General features: G+C 40.9%; 1 protein-coding gene across 2 annotated transcripts in view; it reads left to right on the top strand.

Moving 5' to 3' along the window:
* Positions 1-3,056: 3,056 nt before the first annotated feature.
* The window catches only part of dhx33 (DEAH (Asp-Glu-Ala-His) box polypeptide 33), a 36,901-nt gene continuing 21,390 nt past the window's right edge, over positions 3,057-18,567 (top strand). Inside the window, exons 1-8 of one of the 2 annotated variants that reach the window (XM_060912821.1) lie at positions 3,057-3,432; positions 9,816-9,976; positions 10,097-10,324; positions 14,087-14,257; positions 14,429-14,614; positions 16,809-16,920; positions 17,876-17,948; positions 18,092-18,186. In XM_060912821.1, the coding sequence (XP_060768804.1) occupies positions 3,225-3,432; positions 9,816-9,976; positions 10,097-10,324; positions 14,087-14,257; positions 14,429-14,614; positions 16,809-16,920; positions 17,876-17,948; positions 18,092-18,186 (1,234 nt within the window). In that variant the 5' untranslated portion in view covers positions 3,057-3,224. The remainder of the gene's footprint in view (positions 3,433-9,815; positions 9,977-10,096; positions 10,325-14,086; positions 14,258-14,428; positions 14,615-16,808; positions 16,921-17,875; positions 17,949-18,091; positions 18,187-18,567) is intronic. The other variant, XM_060912822.1, reaches the window with a different exon arrangement.

The following is an 18,567-nucleotide window of genomic DNA, read 5'->3' as shown; positions in this document are numbered from 1 at the left end:
TGGTTCATAGTACTTAGAATCACCATGAAATACCATAGTAGAACCATGGTTACTACCATGGATGAACCATAGTAATGCTATGGTTGGTTCATAGTACTTAGAATAATCATGAGATACCATGGTAGAATCATGGTCACTACATAAAAACCATGGTAAAACCATAGTAAACCATGGTAGATTTTCGTAAGGGGAGAGATATCTAGTTCTAATCTTTTTAATTTCTACTGTTTCAAAATCTTTTAATATGTAATCTCTTTTGACAGAATTAGGAAAGCAATTATTTTGTAAGGAATGTCTTAAAAATTTGTTATCGCACTTTTTATTACAAAATTCGACACCTTCAATCCAAAGTTGTCTCAGTCTAGGAGAGATGTCAGAGTACACCATATCCTGTTCCACCATAGTTCGGATTGGTACAGGAATAGCCTTTACGATTTGGTTGTATTTTCTTTTTGTACATTGAATCTGAAATTTCTGACAGAAATGACCATGTTGTAAAATCTGTCCATCATTCATAAAGTGAGCAATAGCCCACACACCTTTGGAAAACCATTCCTCAATAAAAATAGATTTTCTATTAACCAATATATACCTATTATTCCACACTGGGCTATTATGAGGGGTAAAATTATGCTTAAATATTTATTTTCCAATAAAGGAGGACCTGTTGATGAAAGTCAGAAAGTGTCTTGATATTGAAGATAATAAGTGTTAAATGTGATTTTTAGCTTGCGTACCCTGATTTTTTCCCTTAATGTTATTATTATTTGCTATCATATTATTTTTATTATCATCTAATCATTATTTAATATTTACTATTAATATATACAACATTTTACTTTATAATTGTTATCCATACCCTTACAAAAATTAACCATGGTTTTACTATGAAAACTAACCATGGTTTTACCATGGTTTATAGTTATTCATGGTTTTCATGGTTTTTTGGGTAACCATGAAAACCATGGTTCATGACTATGGTTTAACCATGATTTATCCATGGTTTCACTATGGTATAATATTTGCACCCAATCGTTTCAACCCAATTGTTTGGGCTAAGATAACCTAGTGTTGAGTTCGTGCAATATTAGCCCAGTGGTTGGGTTAAAGTTGAGTTATTCTTGACTCAGTATTTTTAGAGTGTATTATTATTGTTGTTGTTTAGGATGTACTACATGCATTTTACCTCAATGTTCACTTAAATTTTTAGGTTCTAAGTAAATGTTAATGTATCTGGGCTGTTAATCGAGATCCTTCTCTACAGCATTGACTGTTGGACGAAAGCATGGTAATACTACAGTTAGTGCATCCTTTTAAAAACCATACTATCCCTTTTTAAACTAATTTCGTAGTTACTATGACCTATTACACATACAACTATGATGCTACCACAGCTACTGCTGTACTATGGATAAACCACAGTAATGCTATGGTTGGTTCATAGTACTTAGAATCACCATGAAATACCATAGTAGAACCATGGTTACTACCATGGATGAACCATAGTAATACTATGGTTGGTTCATAGTACTTAGAATAACCATGAGATACCATGGTAGAATCATGGTTACTACATAAAAACCATGGTAAAACCATAGTAAACCATGGTAGATTTTCGTAAGGGGAGAGATATTTAGTTCTAATCTTTTTAATTTCTACTGCTTCAAAATCTTTTAATATGTAATCTCTTTTGACAGAATTAGGAAAGCAATTATTTTGTAAGGAACGTCTTAAAAATTTGTTATCGCACTTTTTATTACAAAATTCGACACCTTCAATCCAAAGTTGTCTCAGTCTAGGAGAGATGTCAGAGTACACCATATCCTGTTCCACCATAGTTCGGATTGGTACAGGAATAGCCTTTACGATTTGGTTGTATTTTCTTTTTGTACATTGAATCTGGGGCGGCACGGTGGTGTAGTGGTTAGCGCTGTCGCCTCACAGCAAGAAGGTCCTGGGTTCGAGCCCCGGGGCCGGCGAGGGCCTTTCTGTGCGGAGTTTGCATGTTCTCCCCGTGTCCGCGTGGGTTTCTTCCGGGTGCTCCGGTTTCCCCCACAGTCCAAAGACATGCAGGTTAGGTTAACTGGTGACTCTAAATTGACCGTAGGTGTGAGTGTGAATGGTTGTCTGTGTCTATGTGTCAGCCCTGTGATGACCTGGCGACTTGTCCAGGGTGTACCCCGCCTTTCGCCCGTAGTCAGCTGGGATAGGCTCCAGCTTGCCTGCGACCCTGTAGAAGGATAAAACGGCTTGAGATAATGAGATGAGATGAGACATTGAATCTGAAATTTCTGACAGAAATGACCATGTTGTAAAATCTGTCCATCATTCATAAAGTGAGCAATAGCCCACACACCTTTGGAAAACCATTCCTCAATAAAAATAGATTTTCTATTAACCAATATATACCTCTTATTCCACACTGGGCTATTATGAGGGGTAAAATTATGCTTAAATATTATTTTCCAATAAAGGAGGACCTGTTGATGAAAGTCAGAAAGTGTCTTGATATTGAAGATAATAAGTGTTAAATGTGATTTTTAGCTTGCGTACCCTGATTTTTTTTCCCTTAATGTTATTATTATTTGCTATCATATTATTTTTATTATCATCTAATCATTATTTAATATTTACTATTAATATATACAACATTTTACTTTATAACTGTTATCCATAGGTACTAGTTATACTTTTTGAAATCAAATTTTATAATCAAATTCTAGTGCATTTTCATTGTCTACTAGTCTAGTCAATTCAAGTCAGTTTATTATTATTATTATTATTATTTTATTTTGTGGTTGTTATTATTATTATTATTTTCACCATTTACATAGTACAGTGAGTCAATATTAAGTCAAATCATAACGTTGCCATTGCTGTTTTACGTGTTTTAATGGGACCACAATGGAAATAAGTGCTTGCGCTTTCTTGTGTAATCCTGATTTTAATGTATTTTGCACTTCATTTTACATTATGATCGAATCAAATCAAATCAAATCAAATCAACCTGAACAACTGCACAGTGAACGATGCGTCACTCGCTCTTACGTCAATTTCATGCGACGTCGGAGCGCGAGCCATGTGAGAGGCGAGTTCTTTATTAAGATTAGATCAGCAACCGCAGAGGTGAAGATATCTTTACACTGTTATATTGTTTTGGTAGTGAGTCGGAGGTGAAGTGTGAGTAGGGTGGGTTAATATCAGCTCGACGGTTCTTCCGGATCATGCCCCACGACCCTGATCTTCCTCCGGCCAAGAAATTTAAGCCGGGCTCCCCCTTTTTCCCTGCAAACAAGAAGCCTGGAATGCTGCTGCCAAAGAAGGGCAATGCGCCCAGTCCCATAGACGTGCAAAGAAAACAGCTTCCTATTTACCAGGCCAGATCTCAGCTCATAGATCAGCTCAGACAGCTGCACAACGCGGTGTTAATCGGTAAGAGTTTCCACAGTATACAGTACAGGTGATGCTAAGCTTGTCTAGTACACAGACAGCATTTCATTGGAGATTGTTGTTGTTTTTCTTGCTCCAGAAACCATAAGAAAGCAGTGTTACTGCTGTCAGAGTTCCTAGTTGCAATCTGTGAACAGCAGGATGGGTTTATGCCAAGGAAGAGCACTTTAAGAATGTTAATGGAGAAGCACAGAGAAAGCTGTGTTTGTAGACCTGGAGAAGGAATGCGATAGAGTGCTGATGGTATTATATGAGAAAGTGTGGAGGGTTGTTTTACAATCAGGGTACGAAGTTTGTGTCACAGGGGTCCAAAATTCAAATTGATTCAAACTGGTTCTTGTACCAGTTTTTAAGTGAAGGACAAGTTAAAGAACAGATTTCAGGTAATTTTTTGACATGTGTGTGTATGGTAGTTTTGTGTAATCTGCTATAAGATAAAGAAGATTAAGGCTACATCCACACGGCAGTGAGATTTTATTTTAAAAAATATCGCGTCCACATGGGCAACGGATCAGTAAAATATCAGGTACATATGGCAACGCAACGCTTGCTGAAAACGATGCAATACACATGCCACACCTCTATGTGCGCTGTAAGACGGTCCCATCGGAGACACCAGAACAATAGAAGAAGTAGGACGCATGCGCATAAACCCCTTCTTCTACCCGGCGTGAAGTACTCACAGGAACAAACACACAACAAGAAGAAGAAGATAGCTGCGACTACGCGAGGAAATCGTGCCTTCTGTGTGTACAAATTAGTTTTATTAGTGTGCATAGTTTTCTCATCTCATCTCATTATCTCTAGCCGCTTTATCCTGTTCTACAGGGTCGCAGGCAAGCTAGAGCCTATCCCAGCTGACTACGGGCGAGAGGCGGGGTACACCCTGGACAAGTCGCCAGGTCATCACAGGGCTGACACAAATGCCACTTTTCCACTACAAACGCGGCTGAGTCGGGCTGAGCCATGCCGTGCTGAGTTGGGCTGAGTCGGGCTGAGCGGGGCTGTTGGAGTTGCATTTCGACTACAGCCGCGCTGAACCGTGCTGGCTGGAAGTGGGTGGACACATTGGGTGGAGTTAGCAAAAGTGGGTGGACGTCACGTGATGTCGTTAAGCAGCGCAAACAGTGACATCAGTGATCTTTTAAGCGGTAGTCTCACGACCCAGATAGTAAACAATAAACATGAAGGACATGGAGTCGTTAGTGTTGCTGGTCTTGGTGCTGTGGCTTGTTGTCACCGACAACGCCAACAGATACTGGCAAGAGCGTATAGATGAGGCGAGGCGCATAAGGCTTCAGAAATTCTCGTAATTCGTAATTCTTCTCCTTCCGGGTTTGCGGTGTTTACAGATCCCAGCGTGCTCGCGGGGCGTGTGTGGGCATGTGAGGACACTCCTCCCCACCAATCAGTGCACAGGGGAGTGTCTGCTCACGCCCCCAGCCTCACTCGGCTCGCTTTGGCTCGTTTCAGCCCCACTCCAAAACTGTGCGAGTTTTAGGGGCTAAGCAGGGCTGAAGCGAGCTGAGTCGTGCTGTTTTTTGGTAGTCGAAACGCGAGTCGTGTCGGGCTGAAGCGAGCTGAAGTGAGCTGAAAAAGGGTAGTGGAAAAGGGCCAAAAGACACAGACAACCATTCACACTCACATTCACAACTACGGTCAATTTAGAGTCACCAGTTAACCTAACCTGCATGTCTTTGGACTGTGGGGGAAACCGGAGCACCCGGAGGAAACCCACGCGGACACGGGGAGAACATGCAAACTCCACACAGAAAGGCCCTCGCCGGCCACGGGGCTCGAACCCGGACCTTCTTGCTGTGAGGCGACAGCGCTAACCACTACACCACCGTGCCGCCCGTGCATAGTTTTATATAACTTAATTTTCTTATTGTGTGTGAACATTTTGAAAAGCAGTCTTATCCAATAAAAAAAGAAATTCAAGAAATGGTTCAGTTACTTGTTTATTTAAAAGAAAAGCTGTATACAAAAGTGAATGCAATGCAGTGGTTCATACAAAACAGCGAGAGTGCTGCTTGTTCTAGTCATGTGGTTGTGACGTCATCGTAAACAAATCCGTTCTGCTCATCCAGATGACTTCGCAACGGCGCCGTTGCCAGATTTTTCCACTCTGGAACCTGTTCTCAAAAAATATCCCCAAAACGCCGGTGCCATGTGGACGCCAGGCTGAAACGATAAACAATTTTATCAGATTCACCTGAATCCGTTGCCGTGTGGACAGCCTCTAGGCTATGTGTAGCTTTAAGCAGGGCAGGGAGAAACAAATGAAGTGATTCTCGGAGAGGACTTTTTTTTTGACAATTCAGAATCCACTACTTCCACAGTGCTTTTAAATATAAGGCTGTAAGCTTTGTGTTAGTTGTCTCTAATATTTATGTCGCAATATCTTGACCACATTTTAGGATGAAAATAATCATTTTAGATATGTTACTTTATATTGAAAAATTAGCTGTCTCGGAGAGGACTTTTTTTTGACACAATTACATCCTAATTTGATCAAAATAGTCTGAAAACTTACTGGCGTTCAACATTAAAACTTAACTATGTTTCCAATGATATGGAACCAAATATTTGTTTTATGGTATAAAGAATGATTTAAGTGCATCCATTTTGGAGCTACCTGTGGTCAAATAAAGCACTTTTTCTAAATGACACGAGTAATTTTGCTAACTATGACATATATTGCCATACATTCACCAAAAATAACGTTATCACCAATTTTTTTTTGCATGGTAAATAGAGCTATCACAGGGCTACAATAAACAACCAAGTTTATTTAGTCAAGCCTTTTGATATTGAAGATAAGTGTTAAATGTGATTTTTAGCTTGCGTACCCTGATTGTAAAACAACCCTGGAGTGAATGAGAAGTATATCAGAGTGGCGCAAGACATGTATGAGAACAGTGAAACAGCAGTGAGGTGTGCAGTTGGAACGACTGAATGGTTCAAGGTGAAGGTAGGACTTCATCAAGGATCTGCTTTGAGTCCTTTCTTGTTTGCCATAGTGATGGATAGCTTGATGGATGAAGTGAGGCGAGAGTCACCATGGAACATGATGCTTGTGGGTGACGTGGTGAAAGTAGAAAAGAGGCTGAGTTAGGTTTGGAGAGATGCATTGGAACGAAGAGGAATGAAGGTGAGCAGTAGCAAAACAGAATGCATGTGCATCAATGAGAATGGGGATGAGAGTGTAGTGAAGATGCAAGGAGCAGACGTAAAGAACGTTGGTGAATTCAAGTCCCTGGGGTCAAATGTGCAGGAAAATGGCGGCTGCGATAGTGAGGTGAGAAAGAGAGTGTAGGCAGGGTGGAGAAAGATTTCGGGAGTCACTTGTGATAGGAAAGTCCCAGCAAAAGTGAAAGGTAAGCTGTATAAGACAGTAGTGAGACCAGCTGTGATGTATGGATTGGAGACCATAACCCTTAACGAAGAGACAGTGGAGGTGGCGGAGTTGAGATGGGAGTGACAAGGTTGGATAGGATGAGGGACAGCACATGTGGAGATCTTGGGAATTAAGCTAAGAGAGATGAGACTGAGATGGTACGGGCACATCCTGAGAAGAGATGCAGAGCATGTTGGAAGGAGAATGTTGAGGATGGAGCTGCCAGGCAAATGAAAACGAGGAAGGCCAAAGAGGAGATACATGGATGTGGTGAGAGAGGACATGAAAGTGGTAGAGAAGGATGCAGAAGACAGGGAGCAGTTGAGGCGAAAGATCCGCTGTGGCGACCCCTAACCAGGAGCAGCCAAAAGAAGTAGTTGTTGAAGTTTCTAGTTGCAACAACCCTGAAAGAATTTGAGTAAATGGTGACTTTTTGTTCAGTGAAATAGAAATAACTGAATTTTTCCTGATAGTTGAACAATGATTGGTCATATTTATCAGGTACACTTACTATATTTGGGAACTTTGCACAATAATGGCACTGATCTGGTACAAGTGGATCAGGTAGAGCATCTTTACTATTTATAGACCTACTCAATAATGCTTTTCCAGACATTTTCAGATACTGACCGCATAACAGTGTGGTGCATTTTCGCTTTCTATTTACACACTAGTGAACAATGTTTAGTGTTGTTTGCGTTCATGTAGAAACATCCATCCATCCATCCATCCATTATCTATAGCCGCTTATCCTGTTCTACAGGATCACAGGCAAGCTAGAGCGAGAGGCGGGGTACACCCTGGACAAGTCGCCAGGTCATCGCAGGGCTGACACATAGAGACAAACAACCCTTCACACTCGCATTCACACCTACGGTCAATTTAGAGTCACCAGTTAACCTAACCTGCATGTCTTTGGACTGTGGGGGAAACCGGAGCACCCGGAGGAAACCCACGGGGAGAACATGCAAACTCCACACAGAAAGGCCCTCATCGGCTGCTTGGCTCGAACCCAGGACTTTCTTGCTGTGAAATGACAGTGCTAACCACTATACCACTGTGCCGCCCTAGAAATGTTCATATGTTCCTAATTCCAAAGAGAAGACGAGCTGTAATAATTACTCTAATCCTGACTTGGCATGAGCCATTGATCAGATTTCAAGAAGCATGCATTGCTGTGATAAAGGAAAAGACAAAACCATGCATCAAAGATTACAAAGAGTTAGCCCTGACAGAATGCAGGAATATATACAGTGCTGAGCGTAAATGAGTGCACCCCCTTTGAAAAGTAACATCTTAAACAATCTCTCAATGAACACAAACAATTTCCAAAATGTTGACAAGACAAAGTTTAATATAACATCTGTTTAACTTATAACGTGAAAGTAAGGTTAATAATATAAACTTAGATTACACATTTTTCAGTTTTACTCAAACTAGGGTGGTGCAAAAATGAGTACACCCCACAACAAAAACTACTACATCTCGTACTTTGTATGGCCTCCATGATTTTTAATGACAGCACCAAGTCTTCTAGGCATGGAATGAACAAGTTGGCGGCATTTTGCAACATCGATCTTTTTCCATTCTTCAACAATGACCTCTTTTAGTGACTGGATGCTGGATGGAGAGTGATGCTCAACTTGTCTCTTCAGAATTCCCCATAGGAGTTCGATTGGGTTCAGATCAGGAGACATACTTGGCCACTGAATCACTTTCACCCTGTTCCTCTTCAGAAATCCGACAGTGGCCTTAGATGTGTGTTTAGGATCGTTGTCATGTTGGAAAAGTGCATGACGACCAAGGGCACGGAGTGATGGTAGCATCTTCTCTTTCAGTATAGAGCAATACAGCTGTGAATTCATGATGCCATCAGTGAAATTCAGCTCCCCGACACCAGCAGCACTCATGCAGCCCCACATAAGGACACTGCCACCACCATGTTTCACTGTAGGCACCATGCATTTTTCTTTGCATTCCTCATCTTTGCGACGTCATACAGTTTTGAAGCCATCAGTTCCAAAAACATTTATCTCGGTCTCATCACTCCAGAGTATAGAGTCCCAGTAGTCTTCATCTTTGTCAGCATGGACCCTGGCAAACTCTAGACGGGCTTTTTTGTGCCTGGGCTTTAGGAGAGGCTTCTTTCGTGGACGGCATCCATGCATGCCATTCCTCTGCAGCGTACGCCGTATTGTGCCACGGGAAATAGTCACCCCAGTTTGGCTTTCTACTTCTTTAGATAACTGCAGTGAACTTACATGCAGATTTTCTTCAACCCTTCTCATCAGAAGACGCTCCTGTCAAGGTGTTAACTTCCGTGGACGACCTGGACGTCTCTGTGAGATGGTTGCAGTTCCATCTTTCTTAAATTTTTGTAACAATTTTGCTCCAGTATTCTGACTGATAAGTAAAGCTTTGCTGACCTTCTTGTCGCCTTCACCTTTGTGGTGTAAAGAAATTATTTTCTTTGGGGAATTCTGAAGCGACAAGTTGAGCATCAATCTCCATCCAGCATCCAGTCACTAAGAGGTCATTGTTGAAGAATGGAAAAAGATTGATGTTGTAAAATGCCGCCAACTTGTTCATCCCATGCCTATATTCACGTTATAAGTTTAACAGATGTTATATTAAACTTTGTATTGTCAACATTTTGGAAATTGTTTGTGTTCATTGAGATATTGTTTAAAATGTTACTTTTCAAAGGGGGTGTACTCATTTATGCTGAGCACTGTATGTAATCATTTTCCTGATTACGTTACATTACAGGCATTTAGCAAACACTCTTATTCAGAGCAACGGACAACATACCCGGAGCAGCTAGGGGTTAGGTGCCTTGCTCAAGGGCATTTCAGCCATTCCTGCTGGTCCAGGGAATCGAACCGATGACATTTTGGTCCCAAAGCTGCTTCTGTAACCATTAGGCCATGGCTTCCCCTGATGACCCGTTTGCTCTATTCTCTAGGAGAGACAGGTTCAGGAAAAACCACGCAGATCCCTCAGTACCTCTATGAAGCTGGTATCGGTCGGCAAGGCATCATCGCGGTCACTCAGCCTCGACGTATGGCTGCTATCTCACTGGCAGGACGAGTGGCCGAGGAAAAGAGAACACAACTCGGAAAGCTGGTGGGTTGAGAACAAAATGTTTGCGCATGTTTTGGAAGTATGTGATGTCAATAATACGTTTGGTACCATTTTGAGCTATTGATGTGTTTTTCCAAAAACATAACTCCAACGATTCTACAGGTGGGCTACACGGTACGATTCGAGGACGTAACTTCTCCGGAAACCAAGCTGAAGTTTATGACTGATGGTATGCTCCTGAGAGAGGCAATCGGAGACCCGCTGCTTTTACGCTACACAGTCGTGATCCTGGACGAAGCTCATGAGCGCACCGTCCAAACTGACGTCCTCTTTGGCGTGGTCAAGAGCGCCCAGCGTAAACGCAAGGAACAGAACAAGATCCCTCTAAAGGTGAGGGACTGACATGGGTGAATAATGAGCTCGAGACTTCAAACTTGGGATGGGCAATACAAAAAAGATCATATCACAATATTTGAGAGCATTTTTAAGTTATTGACAATGAAAGAGGAACAACAATTTTAAAAATCTGTACTTTTTTTTGGTATATTTAAAAAAAAAATTTAAAGAAACTTGTAAAAAATCTTTCTTTTTTTAAAAAAATACATATTCAAAACAATAAACCACTTCAGAAGCGTCTAATCAACTATTTAGCGGACAATTTTTTTTAAATAAACTTTAAATAAAAAAACCCCCACCAAATATGAGAATCTCAATTTTGAAACACAATTACTCCAATTTTAACACTGCAAAAAAAAAAAATTAGTGAAAATATCTTGAATGTAATCAAATCTGTTGAGTATTTCCAATTATATAATGACAATACTCCAAATATATACATGTTATTTACGAGCTGGGAGGTCCGTATCGTGAAATACCGTGACCGAGGTCTTGAAAGTACTGAGCGAGGCCATCTGGCCCAAGGTCGGTATTCAAGGCCGAGGTCACGGTATTTCACCATACGGACCGACCTTAAGCTGGTAAATAAAATATTTATTTTTTTCTTTACCAAATTCTAACAGAAAACGAGAGCGCCCAAAAGGGAAAACCGAGCCGAGCCGCCATTTTGAATCCTCATTCACGGCTGTAATGCAAATGGCTTCCTCCTCGGTATACAAGTGCACTTCCATGACAGGAAAAAAACTACATTTTGCCACCTATGTAGTCCCCTATTTATACAAATAGGAGTCATTCAAGATTCAGACATGTTTTTGCTCGGCGTTAGCAAGTTACAAGTTTTTAGCTTTCTTCTGAAATGTTTTCTTTTCTTTTGTCTTCCTCAGGGTCGTAAAACTCGCTTTCGCTATGAACACTGTCATTATCGCTATTCATGCTGTAAAATTAATGCTATTCTGAATCCTCATTCACGGTTGTAATACAAATTGCTTCCTCCTCGGTATACAAGTACACATTTTAAACATCTGTGCTTTTTGAAAACATCTTTTTTTTTACACATTTTAAACATCTGTGCTTTTTAAAATCTCTTTATTTACACATTTAAAACATCTGTGCTTTTTGAAAACATCTTTTTTTACACATTTAAAACATCTGTGCTTTTTGAAAACATCTTTTTTTACACATTTTAAACATCTGTGCTTTTTTTAAAAACATCCTGTTTTATACATTTTAAACATCTCATAGCATCGTTAGCTAGCACCTCTTGGCAGACAACACACTGTGGCAGTGGAGCATCTTCAGATCCAGTCCATGAAAATCCAAACTTTAAATAATCGTGGTCATACTTCCTTCTTTTGCTGCTTGGCCCAGACTCTGTCTCCTCACTCACTGTAGCTTTAGGTACTAAAAATCGATCCATTTTGTCTCTGGCAAAGGCTAGCTGAAGTTCGCTAAACGTCCGCAATAACTTATTCTGGTTTATTTTTCCTGACACTGCGCCCCCCCTGAAAAACTCTGGCGCCCTGCTTTATACAAAACGTCCAACAAAACCATTTCCACTAAGAATGTAAACAAACTGGCGAAATGACATTTGTGAAAAATGCGGTAAGAATAATAAAGTTTTTAATAAAATTTAAAATATATATATGTATGTGTGTGTGTTCTTACCATCAAATACTTTTATTCCATATTTTGTTGCCTTTTGGGGGGGGTTGTTTTCAGGTAGAGTTTTTATTTTGTCCTCGGTTGGTTCAGCAACACGCTCTGCCATTTTGTTTTTCACATGCGATTGCTCATATCCAGTGAATGTGAATAGAATATATATTTCTTTGTATTAATTTCAAGCTTTATGTTTTCTCAGTCTGTTGGCATACAACCCCGATTCCAAAAAAGTTGGGACAAAGTACAAATTGTAAATAAAAATGGAATGCAATGATGTGGAAGTTTCAAAATGCCATATTTTATTCAGAATAGAACATAGATGACATATCAAATGTTTAAACTGAGAAAATGTATCATTTAAAGAGAAAAATTAGGTGATTTTTTTTTTATTTCATGACAACACATCTCAAAGTTGGGACAAGGCCATGTTTACCACTGTGAGACATCCCCTTTTCTCTTTACAACAGTCTGTAAACGTCTGGGGACTGAGGAGACAAGTTGCTCAAGTTTAGGGATAGGAATGTTAACCCATTCTTGTCTAATGTAGGATTCTAGTTGCTCAACTGTCTTAGGTCTTTTTTGTCGTATCTTCCGTTTTATGATGCGCCAAATGTTTTCTATGGGTGAAAGATCTGGACTGCAGGCTGGCCAGTTCAGTACCCGGACCCTTCTTCTACGCAGCCATGATGCTGTAATTGATGCAGTATGTGGTTTGGCATTGTCATGTTGGAAAATGCAAGGTCTTCCCTGAAAGAGACGTCGTCTGGATGGGAGCATATGTTGCTCTAGAACCTGGATATACCTTTCAGCATTGATGGTGTCTTTCCAGATGTGTAAGCTGCCCATGCCACACGCACTAATGCAACCCCATACCATCAGAGATGCAGGCTTCTCAACTGAGCGCTGATAACAACTTGGGTCGTCCTTCTCCTCTTTAGTCCGAATGACACGGCGTCCCTGATTTCCATAAAGAACTTCAAATTTTGATTCGTCTGACCACAGAACGGTTTTCCACTTTGCCACAGTCTATTTTAAATGAGCCTTGGCCCAGAGAAGACGTCTGCGCTTCTGGATCATGTTTAGATATGGCTTCTTCTTTGAACTATAGAGTTTTAGCTGGCAACGGCGGATGGCACGGTGAATTGTGTTCACAGATAATGTTCTCTGGAAATATTCCTGAGCCCATTTTGTGATTTCCAATACAGAAGCATGCCTGTATGTGATGCAGTGCCGTCTAAGGGCCCGAAGATCACGGGGACCCAGTATGGTTTTCCGGCCTTGACCCTTACGCACAGAGATTCTTCCAGATTCTCTGAATCTTTTGATATTATGCACCGTAGATGATGATGATATGTTCAAACTCTTTGCAATTTTACACTGTCGAACTCCTTTCTGATATTGCTCCACTATTTGTCGGCGCAGAATTAGGGGGATTGGTGAGCCTCTTCCCATCTTTACTTCTGAGAGCCGCTGCCACTCCAAGATGCTCTTTTTATACCCAGTCATGTTAATGACCTATTGCCAATTGACCCAATGGAGTTGCAATTTGGTCCTCCAGCTGTTCCTTTTTTGATCCTTTAACTTTTCCAGCCTCTTATTGCCCCTGTCCCAACTTTTTTGAGATGTGTTGCTGTCATGAAATTTCAAATGAGCCAATAATTGGCATGAAATTTCAAAATGTCTCACTTTCGACATTTGATATGTTGTCTGTTTTATTGTGAATACAATATCAGTTTTTGAGATTTGTAAATTATTGCATTCCATTTTTATTTACATTTTGTACTTTGTCCCAACTTTTTTGGAATCGGGGTTGTATTATTCCATTTCTTTCTTGAGAATCTTGCTTATGAGCAAAAGTACTGTACTTGCCAACAGACTCTTTCAGAGTTGAAATCAGTAAAATCTTTCAGAATAAATGTAATTTTGTATTTTTTTTTATTGTAATCTAGCACTAGTGAATAGTAGACAAAAAAAATGTTACGATATATCTGTTAATTTCACTTTCTAGGATTTTTTTTTTTTGAGCACAAATGATATATTACCAAGTCATGTTTTTTTTTTTTTTTACTCATTTTGAATTGTTTTTCTCATCGCCAGGTCATTGTGATGTCTGCCACCATGGATGTGGATCTGTTCTCTCAGTATTTTAACAAGTCTCCTGTGCTGTACTTGGAGGGTCGACAACACCCGATTCAGATCTATTATACCAAGCAGCCGCAATCTGATTACCTCCACGCAGCGCTGGTGTCCATCTTTCAGATTCACCAGGTTCGTCACGTTTCCCCTTTATGTAGACGGACTGTGTCCTTTCCTGACGTCTTTGGTGATGAAGCACATCGTGTTTGTGCCCTCGACAATCATCATAATCCTGGGGTGATGAATATATTTGTGATTTATAGTGATCTCTGGTATCCCTAATGAGTATCATTGGCCACACAGGAAGCTCCTCCATCCCATGACATCTTGGTGTTTATGACGGGTCAGGAGGAGATTGAAGCGCTTGCTCGTACATGTCGGGACATCGCCAAACACCTGCCCGAAACCTGTGGGCCTATGATTGTGATCCCTCTGTACGCATCACTTCCTCCTGCCTATCAGCTGAGGGTCTTTCATCATGCCCCTAAGGTACTCCTATTAATGGTTCCTCATGTATTTGCTAAGGATTATGTTTACATTTCTCATGTGTGTTAAATTTCAAATCTGCAAAGCGTATTCACAAGAATTGGAGCAGCACTGATAGAAAAGTAAATGCCTCGATACGAGTCTGAGGGTCGGTGCAGTGGACTTGAAGTCGTTTGTGTTTCGTTTTTCATTTTTAAACTACTGGTGTGTTTAATCCAAGAGGCTGTTACACGGCTTTATGGCATGATCTGGTTCGTCATAGTGTTGAACTGAGGGGGGGGGGAAAGCCACCAGAAATCACAAAGTATAAATTTAGTTTGTCTGTAGTATAAATTTAGCAACCAGTTTTTACCTACGCCAGGGGGTTATGTTTTTGATGCGGTTTGTTTGACTGGAAGCATGATTACACAGAACCTACTGATCCGATTTCCATGAAACTTGGTGGAATGGTGTTGCATGGGCCAAGGAAGAACCCATTACATTTGGATCCCTGAATTTGTTTTCACTTTAGCTAATGTTCCTTTGCTGAATCTGCACCCAACAGCGCCATATGTCTTTAAACTCCAGCAGATGGCAGTAAAGATCACATCACATCACATCACATTATCTCTAGCCGCTTTATCCTTCTACAGGGTCGCAGGCAAGCTGGAGCCTATCCCAGCTGACTACGGGCGAAAGGCGGGGTACACCCTGGACAAGTCGCCAGGTCATCACAGGGCTGACACACAGACAACCATTCACACTCACATTCACACCTACGGTCAATTTAGAGTCACCAGTTAACCTAACCTGCATGTCTTTGGACTGTGGGGGAAACCGGAGCACCCGGAGGAAACCCACGCAGACACGGGGAGAACATGCAAACTCCGCACAGAAAGGCCCTCGCCGGCCCCGGGGCTCGAACCCAGGACCTTCTTGCTGTGAGGCGACAGCGCTAACCACTACACCACCGTGCCGCCCCAGTAAAGATCAATAGTGACAAAACATAGCCAATGTCAATCCACATTTATGGGTATCAGTAACTCTCTGGGGGGCGGCACGGTGGTGTAGTGGTTAGCGCTGTCGCCTCACAGCAAGAAGGTCCTGGGTTCGAGCCCCGGGGCCGGCGAGGGCCTTTCTGTGCGGAGTTTGCATGTTCTCCCCGTGTCCGCGTGGGTTTCCTCCGGGTGCTCCGGTTTCCCCCACAGTCCAAGGACATGCAGGTTAGGTTAACTGGTGACTCTAAATTGACCGTAGGTGTGAATGTGAGTGTGAATGGTTGTCTGTGTCTATGTGTCAGCCCTGTGATGACCTGGCGACTTGTCCAGGGTGTACCCCGCCTTTCGCCCGTAGTCAGCTGGGATAGGCTCCAGCTTGCCTGCGACCCTGTAGAAGGATAAAGCGGCTAGAGATAATGAGATGAGATGAGTAACTCTCTGGGATACGCATGTAGGCATGTGATTCTAATAGTTTTTGAAATATATCCAGACGTATAAAGCCGTTGCAGATTTGCAGCTCATAGAGGCATCCGTTCGAGAAGAGTGCCATTCTAGTTTGTACTGCAATATATATTTTTTTGTAATATTTTTGTTTTCTTTGTTGTATGCTCTGTTTTGTATCCACATTCACTGGATATGAGCAATCGTGCACGCTGATTGATTGGCTACTCTACTACTAGGATATCAGCTCATATACCATGATTAGAGAAAAACAAAATAGCAGAGCGTGTTGCTGAACCAACCAAGGACGAAATAAAAACTACTCGAAAACAAAACTCCAAAAAATACAAAAAAAAGCAACAAAATATGGATTGAAAGTATTTGATGGTGAGAATGGTTCCCCCCCCAAGAATTATTATTGTCGCATTTTTCACAAATTGCTACTGGCATTTCGCCGGTTTGTTTACATTCCAAGCGGAAATGATTGTCAGACGTTTTGTATAAAGTTTCTATTTATCAAATTTGCAAAAAATAAAAATACTCCGTTTCTCAAAGTCCAGTGAATGTGGCTAGAATAAAGGTTATTCTACTCAATCTCGTCGTACATGGCTTGTAGCCGACTCCGTGCTACGCACCTCTTCGGCTATCCGCTCGTACGACTCGATTTCGTAGAATAACTGTTAAATAGAGTTTCTGAGGGGTTTTTTTTGGTCTCATCTGTATTAACATATTCTCTCTCTCTCTCTCTCTCTCTCTCTCTCTCTCTCTCTGCGTATCAGGGTTGCAGAAAAGTCATCCTCTCAACCAACATCGCAGAGACGTCCATAACTATTTCTGGAATTAAATACGTCATTGACACGGGAATGGTGAAGGCCAAGCGCTATACCCCAGGTGAAGGCCTTGGTGTCCAGCATTCGAACAGTATTTAAAGCTAAGGATTTCTTTTAGGAAAAGACAAGATGATGGTGTCTGGCATTCTTGAGCTGTTCCAGGTGTTTAACACTGTTAACTTAAATGCTGCTTGTTTTCTGGATAGTTATATTCTGTACCGCATACAAATCTGTTGTTCTGAACCAGCAGAGAAAGTGTTCTAAACAATCACATGTCCGGATATGAAGAGGAAGTGTGCCGTGTTGATGTATTTATTTTTTTAAAGCAAGCTTGCCAGAAAGGTTCACATGGGGTCATGTATTTTGAGAATAGAGGTGTTTATCAGGAATGAGACCCAGCAGGATGGAACATAAAGTCATGCAAATGAGAGGTTTTTACTTTTCCTGTGGGCGTGAGCCAGTGTTCAGATATGAAGCTTGTGTGACCAAGAACAACCACATTTATTATCCCCCTGGCATATAATGCGGGACGATATAGCTATCGCTCTGTCCATCTGTAAGGCAAGGCAAGTTTATTTATATAGCGCATTTCATACACAGTGGCAGTTCAATGTGCTTTACAGAGGTAAAGGCAAACCAGTAAACAATAGAAAATAAAATTACATAAAATAAAGGGGGAAGAAGAGAGGAAAATAAAAATAATATAAGAATTAAACAATAGTAGAAATAAAGTAATAAAATGAAGTAAAAGTTCAGTAAAAAACAGCAGAATAAAATATAATAAAAGTTAAGTAAAGTTCAAAACATGCAAAGACTGTAAAAGTTAAGTAAAGTTTAAAACGTAAAGATGATTATATTTATCAGTTAGCAGAAAGCATCTGAAAACAGCTTGGTCTTTAATCTAGATTTGAAGCTGCCAACAGCAGGAGCATTTTTAATGTCCTCTGGCAGTTGGTTCCATAGCTGTACTGCATAGTAGCTAAAAGCTGCTTCACCACACTTTGTTTTAACAACAGGTTTTACCAGTAAATTTTGCTGCTGCGATCTGGTAGATCTGATTGGGTTAGGCCGCCGCAACATATCAGAGAGGTAATTGGGCCCTGTACCATTTAGAGATTTGTACACCAGCAGCAATGCTTTAAAGTCAATTCTGTAGCTTACTGGAAGCCAGTGAAGGGACCTTAGAATTGGAGTAATGTGCTCTGTTCTTTTTGTTCGTATGAGAACCCTAGCTGCTGCATTTTGAATCACCTGAAGTCGTTTGATGGTCTTCTTTGGCAGGCCTGTGAAAAGGCCATTGCAGTAATCAACCCTACTAGAGATGAAGGCATGTATAAGTTTTTCCAGATCATTTTTTGACACAAGTCCTCTTAGTTTGGAAACGTTTTTTAGGTGATATAATGCCGATTTAGTGATTGCTTTCATGTGACTGTCAAAGTTTAGCTTGCTGTCAATGAAAACGCCAAGATTTTTAACCACATCTTTTGTTTTAATCCCCTTTGTGTCAATAGTGGTAATCCTGAGTCTTTCATCTTTTTTCCCAAATAGAATTACTTCTGTTTTATCTGTGTTCAGCTGAAGAAAATTTTGTGACATCCAGTTGTTGATTTGGACGATACACTGGTAGAGACATTCAAGGGGGGCATAATCATTAGGTGATAGAGCAAAATAAATTTGGGTGTCATCTGCATAGCAGTGATACAAAATG

Source organism: Neoarius graeffei, chromosome 28 (genome assembly GCF_027579695.1).
Source record: "Neoarius graeffei isolate fNeoGra1 chromosome 28, fNeoGra1.pri, whole genome shotgun sequence".
Lineage (NCBI taxonomy): Eukaryota > Metazoa > Chordata > Actinopteri > Siluriformes > Ariidae > Neoarius > Neoarius graeffei.
Note: the sequence above shows the minus strand (reverse complement) of the source record. Positions and strands in the feature narration are given on the sequence as shown.